The sequence below is a fragment of the Drosophila biarmipes genome, unplaced genomic scaffold (genome assembly GCF_025231255.1).
Source record: "Drosophila biarmipes strain raj3 unplaced genomic scaffold, RU_DBia_V1.1 ptg000022l, whole genome shotgun sequence".
NCBI lineage: Eukaryota > Metazoa > Arthropoda > Insecta > Diptera > Drosophilidae > Drosophila > Drosophila biarmipes.
In genome coordinates this window covers 491,237-510,946 of record NW_026114539.1, presented here as the reverse complement: position 1 = coordinate 510,946, position 19,710 = coordinate 491,237, and the positions used below count along the sequence as shown (strand labels likewise).

General features: G+C 41.1%; 1 protein-coding gene across 4 annotated transcripts in view; it reads right to left on the bottom strand.

Annotated features, from left to right (window-relative positions):
• Positions 1-19,710, bottom strand: part of LOC108029318 (unconventional myosin-VIIa) — a 792,260-nt gene that overhangs the window by 466,292 nt on the left and 306,258 nt on the right. The window contains exon 6 of one of the 4 annotated variants that reach the window (XM_050890358.1): positions 15,841-16,005. The exons of the other annotated variants lie outside the window; for them this stretch is intronic. Within the exon in view, the coding sequence (XP_050746315.1) occupies positions 15,950-16,005 (56 nt within the window). The 3' untranslated portion in view covers positions 15,841-15,949. Of the gene's footprint in view, positions 1-15,840; positions 16,006-19,710 lie in introns of those variants that run through there. 4 annotated transcript variants of the gene reach the window in all.

The window sequence follows — 19,710 nt, the reverse complement described above, 5'->3', positions numbered from 1 at the left end:
GGCCATGCTGAATTCTGAAAAGGTTTAAGTGTTTACGTAGTGAGCGGGTATATTCAAAGGTGCATGGGTTTTGTACTTGGACTAAACTCTTCAGTGAAGCTTGGCAAGAATAAACGGCAAATATTTGACATAGACCTATAGTAAATACACGTTGAGGTCTTAATTGACCATTCAGGAACTCTGTGTTCAGAAAAAAATCCTTAAGGCTAGGCTCAGGGGTGGAAATCATCGAATCACCGATGAAAAAATGTGCCGGGGCGAGAACTTGCAAATCATCTAAGTCAGACGTCAAGGGGCACATTGGCCGAGAGTTCAAGCACGCTTCTATTTGGACAAGAATAGTAGACAGCTGATCGTACGTCATTCAAGTATTATTAAACGATCGATGAAGATGGGTACCGTTGGAATCCCAGAGTCCTCCAAAGTTTGGACTATGAGGAGGAATGAAATGCCACTGAATGTTTCGACGAGTAAGTTCAGGAACTACTGTATCTTCAATCCCTTGGTATAATTCCTTAGCCCACAGCCATAAAGACTTGTCGGCCCTTAAGGCCGATAAATTGCTGCAGGGTCCACAGAAAATGCTTTGCCGACATTCCCGTGACCGCTTTCAAATGAATCACTTTGCTCGCTAAGCAAGTGTGACCTCTGAATCTCAATCGCACCAGTGCAATCAACTCCAGTTGCTTCGAACGCGTTTGGGCGGATTGACACGGTGCGCTGGTAAATCTCCCATCAGTTGGATTGATGGTGACGGGCGGTGTTTGAAACCGGTTACGCACTTTTTCCTTTTTACTGCCTGTTTACCGTTGACGATCCAGGAAACTTTATGAATTGTAGATAAAGTTAGTTGCACACCGCCATGTAAGGTGTTGTGATGAGCGTTCCTTACACACATAATCGAGAGGGGGTGGGCCTTTGAAAGGATTATTGGTGTGCGTTAAGACATGGGGATCTGCAAGGCATTCTTAAGTCTGCCTCTAACTCTCGTGAGCCCCTGATCGTCGAGAAACGGTGAAAGCTGGCTGAGTTTGTTATGTTTGGAAAGAAATTTATTGGATCGTAGTCTTGATAACATTTCCAAATAGACTTGTTGTTGGAATTCGGATACCTGAATAGGGTCGGTGAGTCTATGCGCTTTTCTGTGACGAGTATTATAAGTGAAACGTTTGACGTAGGCTGTAATGAATAAGAGTTTATTATAGGAGAAATATAATTCGATAAACGGTTTCACTTCTATACAAATGTGGGCTCCGATCTTCTTTACGGATTACTCTCCTGAAATAAGTTCTCCACTGCGATGACGAACTTGCCTCCAGGATTGGTCGAAATTCTATTCGGCACAAAAGTCTTGCAATGCTTAGGGTCGACGCTGATCCAATACAGCATCATCATTGCATCCACCAGTACAATACGGAGATGATGGGATGTGATGGTTGAAGTTGATTGATAATCTACTCGGATAATTGTGTACACAGCAGGGGTGCGGATAACTCAAGTCTCGGAATTGTTAGCGGCTTAACAGGTGTGACTCGACTGCGGGCGGCTAATAAGTTAACCCTTATGGAACTATCCGTAAAATTAGCACGGAGATAAGCGCATGTTGCATACGCCATGTCCGTCTACCCAGTTATCTGTCTGACCGTCCCCCTGTTTTTATTAACGCTGAGATCTATAAAAGCTAGAATTGTGGAATTGGTTTATTCCGCCTTCTCTGGCGCCCACAAAAGAGCATAACACTAGAACCCGTCTAGCGTCAACATTTTTGAATATTATGAATATTTGAATATTATGTTCTTATTAAAATTAATAGACAAATATGATTAATATTTTGCAAACACAAAATAATTGCACACCACATGCAGCAAATAAGCTGTTTCACTAAAACGCCACTGTGCCGCTATGACCGCCATTAGTTGGTGCTTTGGGCTATGTGGCGCTAGGTGTAGCAAGGATGCGGTAGGTGGCGTTGTCTTGTGAAAAAAAAATTCGCTAGAAACATATAATCACCCCTCTCTCACCCCTTTTGCCTGAGCAACGGAAACTTATAGCCGATGCCATCGACTACAGAGGTTTCTTTTGCTCTTAATAAAATCCAGTATTATTTATCACCATGTTCTTAAGTGATAGCAGCCTTTACCGCAGACTCTCACGGGCCACAAAAAAATAAGAAATAAAAATTGTTCTTAGTATTTACAAATCAATTGATGGGGTCTCTGCCAAGAAAATGGTTTGCAATTTTGTTCATTTCGTGGCAGCGCCGGAAATATATGATTCGTCATCTGAAAAAATCTTATCAGAATACCGGGCCGAACGACGAATATGCTGATGCTTGAAAGCTTCACTATAAATTTGGTATAACCTGCCTTTGTTGATAAAGAGAAAAATATAATATCATCCGTTTTTTGATATTGTAGGAAGCTATAAACAGTGCAGTAGAAGCTGCAGACTGACAGTAAAAATATTCGGCCCTCTTGCAACGCTTTTTTTTAGAAAACGAGGCTTCTACTGGCTTGGAAGGTTGGTTTTATGTAGGTCCTGGATAACGAAATCAGAAATGTTACATTGCTTCGTCAGCCTGTGCTAAACTAACTTCTTTCTCTGGTAACTGCAGCAGAACGTGTGATTTTGAGAACCCCATGTTGACGACAAAACTGCCAATAAACCGTTTCCGAGCTCTGGTTGTTGGGTAGGAAGAAAAGTACGTTAAGTTGTTCTACATTCGATTAAGGAGTACTGCAGCGCAAAACTTAAGCTTGGGTACTGATATGGATTCAGTCGGTGGTACTTCAGAATTGGCGATCAGCTAAATTACCCATACTCCGTTTGGGTCTCAGTTCTTTTTCTAAATTCAAAATCCACCCAACGCTCGATTGGATGCGTGTGCAATACGTACGAAAGATCCTTAGTGTTTATACAAAACACCTCCCTACTTCTAAAAAAAAATTAATTTTTCCCACATTTTTCGTTTTTTTATTGATTTGACCACTATTTTGAACAATAGTTTTAAGCCTTAATGAAAAGTGTTATAACAACTATTTAGCTCGCTGCAAGATCCAATTTAAAGTAGATCCTAAACAGTTTTACAATTTTGTTAACACTACGGGTTAATCTCGAACCAATCTTTTAAAAATTTTGCCGCAAATACAGATAAGATCCCTGATTAGTCTTACCCATTTGCCATGTTTAAGACAACCTTATTTTGTAAAAAAGAAAGCTGACTTATTTTATACTTGCAAAACCAGTCTACTCTTCGAAACCGTACGGAGTCCTACGTCTTGATACACTTGCAATTTCTAACATAGATGGAAGGTGTCACCACTTTAGAAAAAGGGAGTAATTTGAACGCATGAAACTACCGAGGATCAGTAATAGAAAAAGGGGGTTTTTGAACGTATAATTACACACATTATTATTTGCAACATAATTGTAGGTCTCTTACTTCCTCTCCCAACTCGGATTTAAAAAACCTAGTTCAACTACAACGAAAGGTTTGCAGTTTACTCTATTAGCGTCAAATGGATTCAATTGTTAACAAATGGTAAGTACTATGTGAGAATATATCGGTCTTCAGGCAAAAGAAGTGCGCTAACTATAAAGCACACCCAATCGGCAAAGTTGAGCAGAAGTCTACTTGAGGGTCTTTCACATTTTTTAATAAAACTCAGAAATATGTTGTACTTCACCAACTGTAATCAGTTGTATACTTTGAATCTTTGACTAATTGCTAAACCCTTTAATTTACAAATTAGGTTAGAGTTGCCAGAAAATAGCTGTCAAGCTTCTTCTTGTCTACAGAAACTCCCGTTTATACCGCCCCCAATACAGGATCCAGTATTCAAATCCTTCGGCCATGCTGAATTCTGAAAAGGTTTAAGTGTTTACGTAGTGAGCGGGTATATTCAAAGGTGCATGGGTTTTGTACTTGGACTAAACTCTTCAGTGAAGCTTGGCAAGAATAAACGGCAAATATTTGACATAGACCTATAGTAAATACACGTTGAGGTCTTAATTGACCATTCAGGAACTCTGTGTTCAGAAAAAAATCCTTAAGGCTAGGCTCAGGGGTGGAAATCATCGAATCACCGATGAAAAAATGTGCCGGGGCGAGAACTTGCAAATCATCTAAGTCAGACGTCAAGGGGCACATTGGCCGAGAGTTCAAGCACGCTTCTATTTGGACAAGAATAGTAGACAGCTGATCGTACGTCATTCAAGTATTATTAAACGATCGATGAAGATGGGTACCGTTGGAATCCCAGAGTCCTCCAAAGTTTGGACTATGAGGAGGAATGAAATGCCACTGAATGTTTCGACGAGTAAGTTCAGGAACTACTGTATCTTCAATCCCTTGGTATAATTCCTTAGCCCACAGCCATAAAGACTTGTCGGCCCTTAAGGCCGATAAATTGCTGCAGGGTCCACAGAAAATGCTTTGCCGACATTCCCGTGACCGCTTTCAAATGAATCACTTTGCTCGCTAAGCAAGTGTGACCTCTGAATCTCAATCGCACCAGTGCAATCAACTCCAGTTGCTTCGAACGCGTTTGGGCGGATTGACACGGTGCGCTGGTAAATCTCCCATCAGTTGGATTGATGGTGACGGGCGGTGTTTGAAACCGGTTACGCACTTTTTCCTTTTTACTGCCTGTTTACCGTTGACGATCCAGGAAACTTTATGAATTGTAGATAAAGTTAGTTGCACACCGCCATGTAAGGTGTTGTGATGAGCGTTCCTTACACACATAATCGAGAGGGGGTGGGCCTTTGAAAGGATTATTGGTGTGCGTTAAGACATGGGGATCTGCAAGGCATTCTTAAGTCTGCCTCTAACTCTCGTGAGCCCCTGATCGTCGAGAAACGGTGAAAGCTGGCTGAGTTTGTTATGTTTGGAAAGAAATTTATTGGATCGTAGTCTTGATAACATTTCCAAATAGACTTGTTGTTGGAATTCGGATACCTGAATAGGGTCGGTGAGTCTATGCGCTTTTCTGTGACGAGTATTATAAGTGAAACGTTTGACGTAGGCTGTAATGAATAAGAGTTTATTATAGGAGAAATATAATTCGATAAACGGTTTCACTTCTATACAAATGTGGGCTCCGATCTTCTTTACGGATTACTCTCCTGAAATAAGTTCTCCACTGCGATGACGAACTTGCCTCCAGGATTGGTCGAAATTCTATTCGGCACAAAAGTCTTGCAATGCTTAGGGTCGACGCTGATCCAATACAGCATCATCATTGCATCCACCAGTACAATACGGAGATGATGGGATGTGATGGTTGAAGTTGATTGATAATCTACTCGGATAATTGTGTACACAGCAGGGGTGCGGATAACTCAAGTCTCGGAATTGTTAGCGGCTTAACAGGTGTGACTCGACTGCGGGCGGCTAATAAGTTAACCCTTATGGAACTATCCGTAAAATTAGCACGGAGATAAGCGCATGTTGCATACGCCATGTCCGTCTACCCAGTTATCTGTCTGACCGTCCCCCTGTTTTTATTAACGCTGAGATCTATAAAAGCTAGAATTGTGGAATTGGTTTATTCCGCCTTCTCTGGCGCCCACAAAAGAGCATAACACTAGAACCCGTCTAGCGTCAACATTTTTGAATATTATGAATATTTGAATATTATGTTCTTATTAAAATTAATAGACAAATATGATTAATATTTTGCAAACACAAAATAATTGCACACCACATGCAGCAAATAAGCTGTTTCACTAAAACGCCACTGTGCCGCTATGACCGCCATTAGTTGGTGCTTTGGGCTATGTGGCGCTAGGTGTAGCAAGGATGCGGTAGGTGGCGTTGTCTTGTGAAAAAAAAATTCGCTAGAAACATATAATCACCCCTCTCTCACCCCTTTTGCCTGAGCAACGGAAACTTATAGCCGATGCCATCGACTACAGAGGTTTCTTTTGCTCTTAATAAAATCCAGTATTATTTATCACCATGTTCTTAAGTGATAGCAGCCTTTACCGCAGACTCTCACGGGCCACAAAAAAATAAGAAATAAAAATTGTTCTTAGTATTTACAAATCAATTGATGGGGTCTCTGCCAAGAAAATGGTTTGCAATTTTGTTCATTTCGTGGCAGCGCCGGAAATATATGATTCGTCATCTGAAAAAATCTTATCAGAATACCGGGCCGAACGACGAATATGCTGATGCTTGAAAGCTTCACTATAAATTTGGTATAACCTGCCTTTGTTGATAAAGAGAAAAATATAATATCATCCGTTTTTTGATATTGTAGGAAGCTATAAACAGTGCAGTAGAAGCTGCAGACTGACAGTAAAAATATTCGGCCCTCTTGCAACGCTTTTTTTTAGAAAACGAGGCTTCTACTGGCTTGGAAGGTTGGTTTTATGTAGGTCCTGGATAACGAAATCAGAAATGTTACATTGCTTCGTCAGCCTGTGCTAAACTAACTTCTTTCTCTGGTAACTGCAGCAGAACGTGTGATTTTGAGAACCCCATGTTGACGACAAAACTGCCAATAAACCGTTTCCGAGCTCTGGTTGTTGGGTAGGAAGAAAAGTACGTTAAGTTGTTCTACATTCGATTAAGGAGTACTGCAGCGCAAAACTTAAGCTTGGGTACTGATATGGATTCAGTCGGTGGTACTTCAGAATTGGCGATCAGCTAAATTACCCATACTCCGTTTGGGTCTCAGTTCTTTTTCTAAATTCAAAATCCACCCAACGCTCGATTGGATGCGTGTGCAATACGTACGAAAGATCCTTAGTGTTTATACAAAACACCTCCCTACTTCTAAAAAAAAATTAATTTTTCCCACATTTTTCGTTTTTTTATTGATTTGACCACTATTTTGAACAATAGTTTTAAGCCTTAATGAAAAGTGTTATAACAACTATTTAGCTCGCTGCAAGATCCAATTTAAAGTAGATCCTAAACAGTTTTACAATTTTGTTAACACTACGGGTTAATCTCGAACCAATCTTTTAAAAATTTTGCCGCAAATACAGATAAGATCCCTGATTAGTCTTACCCATTTGCCATGTTTAAGACAACCTTATTTTGTAAAAAAGAAAGCTGACTTATTTTATACTTGCAAAACCAGTCTACTCTTCGAAACCGTACGGAGTCCTACGTCTTGATACACTTGCAATTTCTAACATAGATGGAAGGTGTCACCACTTTAGAAAAAGGGAGTAATTTGAACGCATGAAACTACCGAGGATCAGTAATAGAAAAAGGGGGTTTTTGAACGTATAATTACACACATTATTATTTGCAACATAATTGTAGGTCTCTTACTTCCTCTCCCAACTCGGATTTAAAAAACCTAGTTCAACTACAACGAAAGGTTTGCAGTTTACTCTATTAGCGTCAAATGGATTCAATTGTTAACAAATGGTAAGTACTATGTGAGAATATATCGGTCTTCAGGCAAAAGAAGTGCGCTAACTATAAACACGGCGACTTCAGATGCATTGTATGAAAATCTACTTTTTAAACTTTTTTCGTCTTGAAGACATAAATTTTTTGATGCGAAACGTATAAAAAAAGGTATAAAAAAGAGAAAAAAAGCACACCCAATCGGCAAAGTTGAGCAGAAGTCTACTTGAGGGTCTTTCACATTTTTTAATAAAACTCAGAAATATGTTGTACTTCACCAACTGTAATCAGTTGTATACTTTGAATCTTTGACTAATTGCTAAACCCTTTAATTTACAAATTAGGTTAGAGTTGCCAGAAAATAGCTGTCAAGCTTCTTCTTGTCTACAGAAACTCCCGTTTATACCGCCCCCAATACAGGATCCAGTATTCAAATCCTTCGGCCATGCTGAATTCTGAAAAGGTTTAAGTGTTTACGTAGTGAGCGGGTATATTCAAAGGTGCATGGGTTTTGTACTTGGACTAAACTTTTCAGTGAAGCTTGGCAAGAATAAACGGCAAATATTTGACATAGACCTATAGTAAATACACGTTGAGGTCTTAATTGACCATTCAGGAACTCTGTGTTCAGAAAAAAATCCTTAAGGCTAGGCTCAGGGGTGGAAATCATCGAATCACCGATGAAAAAATGTGCCGGGGCGAGAACTTGCAAATCATCTAAGTCAGACGTCAAGGGGCACATTGGCCGAGAGTTCAAGCACGCTTCTATTTGGACAAGAATAGTAGACAGCTGATCGTACGTCATTCAAGTATTATTAAACGATCGATGAAGATGGGTACCGTTGGAATCCCAGAGTCCTCCAAAGTTTGGACTATGAGGAGGAATGAAATGCCACTGAATGTTTCGACGAGTAAGTTCAGGAACTACTGTATCTTCAATCCCTTGGTATAATTCCTTAGCCCACAGCCATAAAGACTTGTCGGCCCTTAAGGCCGATAAATTGCTGCAGGGTCCACAGAAAATGCTTTGCCGACATTCCCGTGACCGCTTTCAAATGAATCACTTTGCTCGCTAAGCAAGTGTGACCTCTGAATCTCAATCGCACCAGTGCAATCAACTCCAGTTGCTTCGAACGCGTTTGGGCGGATTGACACGGTGCGCTGGTAAATCTCCCATCAGTTGGATTGATGGTGACGGGCGGTGTTTGAAACCGGTTACGCACTTTTTCCTTTTTACTGCCTGTTTACCGTTGACGATCCAGGAAACTTTATGAATTGTAGATAAAGTTAGTTGCACACCGCCATGTAAGGTGTTGTGATGAGCGTTCCTTACACACATAATCGAGAGGGGGTGGGCCTTTGAAAGGATTATTGGTGTGCGTTAAGACATGGGGATCTGCAAGGCATTCTTAAGTCTGCCTCTAACTCTCGTGAGCCCCTGATCGTCGAGAAACGGTGAAAGCTGGCTGAGTTTGTTATGTTTGGAAAGAAATTTATTGGATCGTAGTCTTGATAACATTTCCAAATAGACTTGTTGTTGGAATTCGGATACCTGAATAGGGTCGGTGAGTCTATGCGCTTTTCTGTGACGAGTATTATAAGTGAAACGTTTGACGTAGGCTGTAATGAATAAGAGTTTATTATAGGAGAAATATAATTCGATAAACGGTTTCACTTCTATACAAATGTGGGCTCCGATCTTCTTTACGGATTACTCTCCTGAAATAAGTTCTCCACTGCGATGACGAACTTGCCTCCAGGATTGGTCGAAATTCTATTCGGCACAAAAGTCTTGCAATGCTTAGGGTCGACGCTGATCCAATACAGCATCATCATTGCATCCACCAGTACAATACGGAGATGATAGGATGTGATGGTTGAAGTTGATTGATAATCTACTCGGATAATTGTGTACACAGCAGGGCTGCGGATAACTCAAGTCTCGGAATTGTTAGCGGCTTAACAGGTGTGACTCGACTGCGGGCGGCTAATAAGTTAACCCTTATGGAACTATCCGTAAAATTAGCACGGAGATAAGCGCATGTTGCATACGCCATGATGATCCGTCACAAAACATGTGTAGTTGCAAAGTCGAGACATGCTTTAGATCGATGCCTAACTAACAAGGGATGTGCATTTCTTGAACGTCGGGAATGATCTATCGGCTTTGCTCGGCGAGTTGATCTGACACCGGGTCGTCCCAATCTAATGATGCAGGGGGCTCATCTTCGCGCTCGATACGAAAACTCCATATTTCCTTCAACAGGATTTTCGCAGCGATAATCACTGGTGCCAGGTATTCCAACGGATCGAATAAGCGTGCTACTGTCGATAGTACAGAACGTTTGGTGAATATAGGATTAAGAGAAAACTTAAGATTAAAGCTAAAACCATCTTTTTTTGGATGCCAATACAACCCTAAAGTTTTAATGGAGTCTTTATTGTCTATCTCAAAAATGCTACTGAGAGCGAGAGCTGTATTTGAGATGCTTTCTAAGATATCTGGATGGTTGAATGCCCACTCCCTGACCTCCATGCCCGCGGATTGCAGAGCTACGATGACATCATTGGGATTTTTTAGAGCTCCGACGATGGTCTCGTATCCTGTTTCAAGGACATTGAAACGAACTGATTTATTTGCTTTCTGCTCGCTACGGCTAGCTCAGTAGATTGTGTGTGTTCGTCCCACCAAATTTATATAAACGTGGGTTTATTGCGGGTATAACTGCAGTCGGCTTTATAGTTTGCTTGTCTTGCTGTCCAGGACGGTGTGGGTTGTCTCGAAACATCGAGACATCGCCTCGTTGACACGGTGTTCCCGTTTTGTCACTCCTTGAAGATCCTTGACCGCTGCTTGCTCCTGACGCGATTGGCTCGGTGACTGCTCGGCCACGGTTTAGACTCGCTATGGGGTCAGCCGTGCGGGCTTAGGGAAACGTCACCGTTCTCAGATTAGGGTGAACAGACTGACGAGCTCTCCAGGATCACTCCTCTCGACACCCGACCTCCTGTCCCTTGCTCTGTCCCGGATGGTCCCACGGGATTCTGCTCAGATCGTGCGGACAGTCAAGGCGGAACGCCAGGAAGCTGCCTCGCTCCTCACTTCGCTTCTGTGCCTCGTGTAAACGAACGTTCCACCCTAGCCTCACCCTTTCGCGTACTGTTCGTGCCGTTCCTGCGGGCTCGATTCTCCTTGCGTGGCTGTTGCGGTGTGGTGTCCTGCTTGCTGGTGGCGATGTCCTGCGAACTGCTCCTGACAGGGTGGCTGTACGTCTTGACTTCTGTGCTGGGTTCGTGGGCATACGCCGTTCCGGGACTCCTCTCCCTTGTAACTCGTGACTCTAGGGGCTCTTCTACCTTCTGGCTCGCTACTCTAGGGGTTCTGTTGCGCCGTTCCGGGACTTCTCTCCCTTCTGGCTCGCTACTCTAGGCGTTCCGTTGCGCCCACTCTCTTGCTCTCCAAACACTCACGTTCTCCAAACTCCCATGTTCTCCAAACTCTCACTTTCTCCAAACTCTCACGTTCTCCGTCCTCGATCTCCAAACTTTCTCGTTCTCCGTCCTCGATCTTCAAACTCTCTCGTTCTCCTCCGTCCTCGATCTCCAAAGTATCTCGTTCTCCCATCGCTCTTCGCCGCGCCGCCACTACGTAAATTCTCCGCGTACCTGGTGAGCGGAAGGCCGGGCTCGTCGGACGCAATCTGAAGGGTGCCGAGGCAGTGCCAAACTTTACTGTAGTCAACAAATATTGCTTTATAAGTCATTTTTCATCGCTCCAGAAAATTCGTTGATACTGGGCATATTCTTCTGTATATCTATGCAGCGATACATTTTTGTTATATCAGCCACGAAGATATACCGATGGAAACGCAAGTTGAGTATAACTCCTCCAAGATCGTTTTGTACGGCGGGACCCCATGCATAAAATATCATTCATCTTTCTAGTTAAACTGTCGTATTTAATCACAGCATGATATGAAACGGTGCATGCTTTATCTGCTTTAGATCAAAGTACTCTTGAAAAGTGCTGGCATACTGTTGACTAAAATCTGGCCGATGATCAAGTTTCTTTTCCAGGGCGTGGATACGGCTTAAAGCGGTTTGCCTTGACTGGCCGATCACGTTTTTAAAAGCAAAAGAAATAGATTTGTCCCATTTGGCTGACGGATATGAGTTTATTGAAAATGATCTTCACACCATTTCTCCTCTGCGCTGAATTGTCTTGTCGTGGAAACCTGATCCAATTCGAAAAACCTGTGTACCATGTTGGAATGGATGAAATTAGGATCTGAAAAGTATAATTCTTGGAGATGTTTACATTTTGTTTAGGTAAATGACCTGTTAGTGACCGAAGGATTAAGGCTGAGGGTAGGAGGCATAAAAATCGGATCTTGAATATGAGATTATGGTGAAGCCGGTGCTGTGACAATTCCTGTGATCTCAGCTCGTATAGGATCCGAAACAGTGCAGTAGCAAGAAGGGTAGTTAAGTTCAGATGGGAGGCAACTGCGCTGAAAAGTTGCGTTAATGGCGAATTCTGAACAGCGTCTGCGCTCCAACCAGAGTCTGAAGCATGCTGTCGGAATACTCCAGGAGTCAATAAATAATTTTGTTGAGCATCCGGAAAATGTAACAAATCTATATTGTGCCAAGTTACTATTATTAATTTCATTTTTACCCATTTTAATATTTTCATATTGCACTCTGCTTTGAAATACCACACTCACCTGTTTTAGTCGTTCTGCTCGTATTGCGATCAATATTTGAAGACAGGGGGTGGCGAAATAGTAGATTTGCAAACAAGTAAGCACAAACAAGTAAGATTACAAATATTTCAAGCTGATGAAGTTATGAGTGTATGTTCCCCTCATGGGCCACCAAAATGTTGTGGCGATTCGCACCCGATCGTCAAAGATGAGCAGAAGTCTACTCGGGGGGTCTTTTACACACTATGTAATACAACTCAGAAATATTTTCAACTCCACCAATTGTGATCAGTTGTATACATTCAATCTTTGACTTATTGCTAAGCTTTTGATTTACAAATTAGGGAATATAAAAGCTCGGTTATAAAAACGCGACCAGCTTCTCCTTTTGTCTTCTTCGTATTGTTTCGCTGCTTACACTAGCAGCACAAAATCTAACATTCGCTGTTAAAACTGCTGTTGTCCACTGACGTTAAAGTTAAAGTTTATTAAACTAGTATTTTAATAGTAATTTCTTAGTAATCCAGTATGATTGTTCCAATCAATACTATCCGCCTTAACGACGACAATAGTTACTAGTTGAACGTTTTTGCAATTCTTCTATATATTCGCAAGGTCAGACCTATAGCGAAAAAGTGTAATGCGAAATAAAGTCCTTCGCTCCGCCAATTTAATCTGTTTGAAAAAAAAAACGAGTTAGATTAAGGCGCTTCATAGGTTCTAGGATAACCGCTTTTATTGAAAAACATAAAACTACTATGACAAACTTTTATCGAGCTCTTCTGCTATTGTAAAAGGTCGACAGACTCTGACACGATGAAACGGCGGATATCAAAACCATTCACTTAAGGCATTAATATTGGGAATTTGAAACTGCGTTCTATATCCGCGTACGCCAGTCGACCGCCCACTCGCACCAATGCTCTTGTCACAGTTTATTGCGATCTTTGTTAAGTAACGCTATTCAGACGATACATTTTTCGGGATAAGACTTTAAAGTTGACCCAACAAAACAATATAGTTAACGAGCCACGCACGAATAGGATCCTTAATTTAGACGAAAAATAATCTAAATTAGAGCAAGCCACGTGAAAATCCATTGTTTAATTCAGCAATTAAAGTACTTATTGACAAACATGATACGGCATTTAAAAAATGGAAGCGATACAAGGCAAGCCAGCACGCAACGCAATATATATATATATATATGTGTAGTCAACTTTCAATGCTTATGTTTTCCAAATACGATCTAATTTATTTAATTTATAATATTAACACAGACTTAACTAAAAACCATATAGTTTATGGGGACTAAAAATATTGACTACTCCTTGCTAAGTACCGACTGTAATTTATGTGACTCTATTCATGACAATACAAATATTCATTCTCAATTGTCTGTCCTACAAGATAATGTAATATAGTTAGACAATCGATCAGTACTATTAGTGACGAAAATGACCAAGCCAACCTAATAAAAAATGTTTCACAATTTATTAGTCAAGAGAAACGCAATTATTTCCTTTCCAGATTTAATAGGGCAACAACGAGTCAGCAGAAATGGGCTAATATTAAAAAACTTAATATTAAAAAAACTAGGCATTGGTAAATCCTAAGCTACCCGATGTAATGCCAGTCCTGATGAACTTCACTAAAATGTTTAGACTGCAAAGTAACGATGTAACTGAAGATGACTATCTTGATAACCTACCTCAAAATACATATCGAAATTGTGATAATATACCTTTGATAATAATACCTGTGATAGTAGTTTTAATTAAGTTTTCATTTTATTTAAGAAGTAACCATTTTTTTAGCGATAAGCTTTCAGGGTTTTGTGTTGCCAGAAGCTGTTCAACAGCAATGATTAAAATAGTTGAAAACATTAGGAAAAAATGGATACTGACAACATAACATTTTGACTCTTTTAGATTATTGTAAAGCATTTGATACGTGCATCAGTGCAACTAATTTGTTTCTATTTGAGCAATCTCGATTCTACGTAACAAAGGTGGTTTCCATTCGGAGTTCCGTAGTTAAAAGACCCTTAGCTTACAGAGCTTTGTTACAGCGCATCAGCCAAGTGCGAAAAATCAAGAAATTGTACACAACATAGCCAACGAATCTAATACGGACAACTCACACTAGGAAGCTCGAAAAAAAATCAAAAACCCACAAAAAAAAATGAGTCTGTACATTTCGTTGTGCTGTTGTTACTCATCTTGAAATTTAATATAGATTATCTTTGTTTGACATATTAGGAAGAGTTTGACACGAGTTTAGCAGATCGTTTGATGGTCCCGAATTCAGAGAAACAGGAAAACTATAGTAAAAAATTATCTTTTAAATAGATTGCCTTTAATCGACTGGCTGGTGTGTTTGAACAGACCGCCTTTCAAGGCCAATTTCTGTTTGAGCTGACTATAAAGGGGAAAAATAGGTTGTAGGGATAGTTTGTTTTGTTTCAGTTTTGATGGCTTAAATATAGGACGATTATTTGACCTAAATTTATTTATTTATTTATTTCGTTGAAGTCAGCAAATATATGACAACATAAACAAAGTACCCGTCTGACATCAAGATGTTTGTTACATTTAAATTTGCGGAACATTCAGTAAATATCAAAAAGTACAATTTTTATATAACATATAACACCAAATGGTTTAAAAATCGTTTGAAAAAATTTTGGGCAATACCACGTAGTGCAAACATAAGTAACTGATACTTGGCATATTGAGGTAACAAAACACACGAGCAGTATTTCAGGATTGGACGAACCAAGAAATGTAATAGGGGTCCTCAAATTCCTTTGACCAACATTTTACAAAGCAAAAACCCCTTTTGCTTTACCTAATATGGTGCCAATGTGATCCGTAAAGTTCAAGATCACTCGACCCGATAAAGAGCTCATAAGGTTAGACTTAGAGTTGTTTAGGAATAGCCAATTCTAGATGCACCAAGAATGTTTTACATCGTCAGCGTACACCAGAACATGAGAGAAGAGAAATACAAGCAAGTTATTAATGAAAATTTAGAAAAGAAAAGTTATGAGTTGGATTCGCTATTCTCCTCGACTTCTCGGTTCCTCCGTTACTCGAAGTTGGCTGGTTTAAAGTAATAGCAGATTTGCAAACAAGTAACACAAAAATTGAAGTAAGATTATAACTATAGGAACCTTATGAACTTATGAGTGTATGTTCCCCTCATGGGGCACCAAAATGTTCTGACGATTCGCACCCGATCATCAAAGTTGAGCATAAGTCTACTCTGGGGTCTTTCATACGCTTTGTAATAAGACTCAGATATATTTTGAACTTCACCAATTGTGATCAGTTGTATACTTTCAAGCTTTTGATTTACAAATTAGGGAATATAAAAGCTTGGTTATAAAAACGCGACCAGCTTCTCCTTTTGTCTTCTTCGTATTGTTTCGCTGCTTACACTAGCAGCACAAAATCTAACATTCGCTGTTAAAACTGCTGTTGTCCACTGCTTCTCAGAGTTGCCAAAAAAACAGCTGTCAAGCTTCTTCTTATCGATAGAAACACGGGTCCACGCATTATCAAATCTTGTACCAAATGGGTGAAGTTTGCTCAAGGATCAAGGAGGGAATATGCAACTTCGTGAGCCCACGGGCTTTGTATTATTTATTTGAATAATAATACGAATTTATTTTATTTATATTTAATTGTTAAAGATTATTAAACTAGTATTTTACTAGTAATTTATTAGTAATCCAGTATGATTGTTCCAATCAATATTATCCGCCTTAACGACGACAATAGTTACTAGTTGAACGTTTTTGCAATTCTTCTATATATTCGCAAGGTCAGACCTTCATGGCTTTATCGCTAATACAAGCTATGCGCGTTTAAGGTGCGCTAAGTCGTCTTCCAGATGAGCGGGTACCGATCCTGGTTGTAAAACCTATAGCGAAAAAGTGTAATGCGAAATAAAGTCCTTCGCTCCGCCAATTTAATCTGTTTGAAAAAAAAAACGAGTTAGATTAAGGCGCTTCATAGGTTCTAGGATAACCGCTTTTATTGAAAAACATAAAACTACTATGACAAACTTTTATCGAGCTCTTCTGCTATTGTAAAAGGTCGACAGACTCTGACACGATGAAACGGCGGATATCAAAACCATTCACTTAAGGCATTAATATTGGGAATTTGAAACTGCGTTCTATATCCGCGTACGCCAGTCGACCGCCCACTCGCACCAATGCTCTTGTCACAGTTTATTGCGATCTTTGTTAAGTAACGCTATTCAGACGATACATTTTTCGGGATAAGACTTTAAAGTTGACCCAACAAAACAATATAGTTAACGAGCCACGCACGAATAGGATCCTTAATTTAGACGAAAAATAATCTAAATTAGAGCAAGCCACGTGAAAATCCATTGTTTAATTCAGCAATTAAAGTACTTATTGACAAACATGATACGGCATTTAAAAAATGGAAGCGATACAAGGCAAGCCAGCACGCAACGCAATATATATATATAAGTTAACTGAAGTTAACCAAGCAGCGGCAATGTCCGATTATTTAAGAGTTCGCTCTGGCCAAACTGCTGACATAGCGTCTGGCCGGAAGCCCATGCATAGCGGCAAGCACTGCACATTTGCGTGGCCGCTATGAAATACTTTTTGTTAGCTTTAAGTTTCAGTTTGTGTCAGAGTCTCATACAATAAAGAGCATAAAACCAATCTCCGGCACTGCCGTTAATTTGTAAATTCATTTGTTGAATTGGTCACCGCGCCTCAAGGGCCGTGACAACGGGGCAAGTGCTCCCATCATAACTCCTGTTACAGGAAGGATCCCCCCGGCAACCGCCAGGGAACTCAACCACTGCCTATAAGGAGTGGCAACACCCCCCCCTGCAACCGCAAGGGGAAATCATCTCACAAATACCTCCGGCGTCTGCGGCATCATCGACTGCAGCGAGGGATAACTAACCACCATTACATTAACTACCAATCAATTTATATTTACTGGCGCCCATCGTAAAAGAACCATGTAAGTGAGCACTTTTATTTACACCATTTTTCTATGTCTGCATGAATTTTTTTTTTTTTTTTTGTGTGTATAAAAAAAAAGAAAGAAGGGCAAGAATAGTAAAATATTGTGCCTTACGCTAACAAAAAAACTGCAGCCCCATAAAATTTAAAAAAAAAAAAAAAAAAAAATTTTTTAAATAATCTTTGTTAGTTGGCTGACGGTTTGGCATTAACATTGTTTACCTATTATAAAATATCTAAACCAATTATTGTCCCAATATTGTTTGCATTTCTATTTTTGTGAATAAATAAATGAGTATTTCTACATAACACAAAAAGTGCGGAATAAAAATTCCTAACCAAAACCAAAAAATCGCTGGCAAAAAATTTTAAATTTCAATCGGAAATAATTCATATAATCGCGTGTATTTAATTCAGCTTTTATATGTCTTTTTGTTACACAAGAATTCTTGGTATTAGCCGCGCAGTTTTGGTTATTTATTTTTCTTTTCCGTTTTGTTTCCCCACTCCACTTTCGAGAACACGATACGGCCGCGCATGCAGTGTGGCACTTTGTTGTTTTTGTTGTTTTTTTTCTCTGTTTGCATAAGCGGCGGCTCAGTCCCCGCGCACCCCTCGCCTTACCGCTACTTGACACAGCAGTAGCGCGACTTGACGAGCCCGCTCACATAACTGAAGCGGTAGCTCAGCCCCCGCGGCCCCTTAACCATTCCAATCGCCTCCATCGGCACATAATTCATACATAAATATTTTTTCTTTCGGGCGACTTTATAGCCGCAGCTCCACATGAGCAATCCGTTTCAACAATATAGAAACATAAGACAACTCTCTAGCGATTCTGAGTCGGAGACCGAAGGGCCGGCCAGATCTTCCACCCCTAAAAGCGTTAACGCTAGCGCTCCCATACTCGCGAACATGGCTTTCAGCATGGAACAGATGACGGCCACCATACAGGCGGCCGTTCAACATGCTGTTCAAGAAGCCAATATCGAACACCAGCGCAGAGAAAACGAAATGCGCCTGGCTATACACCGTCTGACCGAACTGGTCAACGAAAGACAAATCGCTCCCGCCCAAGCGGAGGCTCCCCAAATAAAAAAATATGAGCCTATAGAAATTAGGAACGACATCAAGTGTGACGAGCCCCTAGACGCCGTCAAGTCCCTCCCCGAATTTTCGGGAGCACAGGAAGCATACGTCTCCTGGAGACAAGCGGCAGTAGCCGCATATTACATTTTCAGAAATTACGAACATAGCTCGCGCCATTATCAGGCGGTTATTATTATTAGGAATAAAATAAGGGGCCCTGCCGATGCCGTACTGTCTTCGTTTGGCACTGTACTAAATTTCGACGCGATTATAAATCGACTCGATTTTACGTACAATGATAAGCGGCAGATGCACGTTATCGAGCAGGAAATGGGTACTCTTAGGCAGGGAAATATGACCCTTCTCCAATACTACGACGAGGTCGAGAGAAAACTCACCTTGCTCACCAACAAAGCTACCATGTCGTACGAAGCCTCGGCGGCAAAAGTTTTGTGTGACAAATTCCGGGATGACGCACTCCGAGTATTTATCTCGGGTCTTAAGCGCAGCCTCACGGATGTCCTTTTCTCGGCAAAACCGAAAGATATGCCTTCAGCTCTCGCTTTGGCACAAGAAGTGGAATCCAACCACGAAAGATACTCCTTCGCGGCTTCTTTCGCCAAAAGCCAAGAGGATAAAGATAGGAAACAGCACCCGAAAACGCAAGAGTACCGACAGGCCTCTGCGCAGACAAATGCACAAACAAATGCTGGAAAAAATCCGTACTACGTCAAACAACACAAGGCGCAAGTACACTCCGCCCCATACAGTGGAGGCGCTCCTGAACCCATGGACATCGACCCATCGCTGTCCAAAATGCTTCGGCCATCCCAGGCCCCGGCGTACCAAAACAGGAAGCCGGCTGAGTCCGATCGATCTGCCCCACACAAAAGGCAGAGGGTTAATCACGTCGCGCAGAGCGCGAGCGATGCTGGGAACAAATATGCCGCCGCAGCTTCAAGCGCGGCCCAGGAAATTGACGACGACGCTATTAATGATTACGATTCGGACGTCATAAATTTTTTAGAGGAAAGTCCCTGCTACCCGTCATCAGACGAAGAGTAGCAGGTGTAGAAATGAAGCTTTTAATAGACACGGGCGCGTCAAAAAATTTCATCCGTCCATACGAGGGGTTGAAAGGCGTCCGCCCAGTAGATTCGCCATTCTCAGTACATTCCATCCATGGCGTCACCACAATAACGAAAAAATGCTTTGTTTCCATGTTTAACTTGAAGGCTACGTTCTTCATTCTACCAGATTTGTCCTCCTTTGATGCCATCATCGGACTTGACCTGCTAAAACAAGCAGGGGCATCACTTAACCTAGCTTCCGGGCACCTCAGATGGGGCACCGAGACGGAAAAGCTAGAGTTCCAATCATGTCCCAACGTAAATTTCACTGAGGTGGACTGCTCTAGCGCACCACCTTTGGTCAGAAAAGCATTTTCAAAAATGCTAAGCGACAGGAAAAACGCCTTCGCAAGCCCAAATGAGGCGTTACCTTACAACACATCTGTGGTA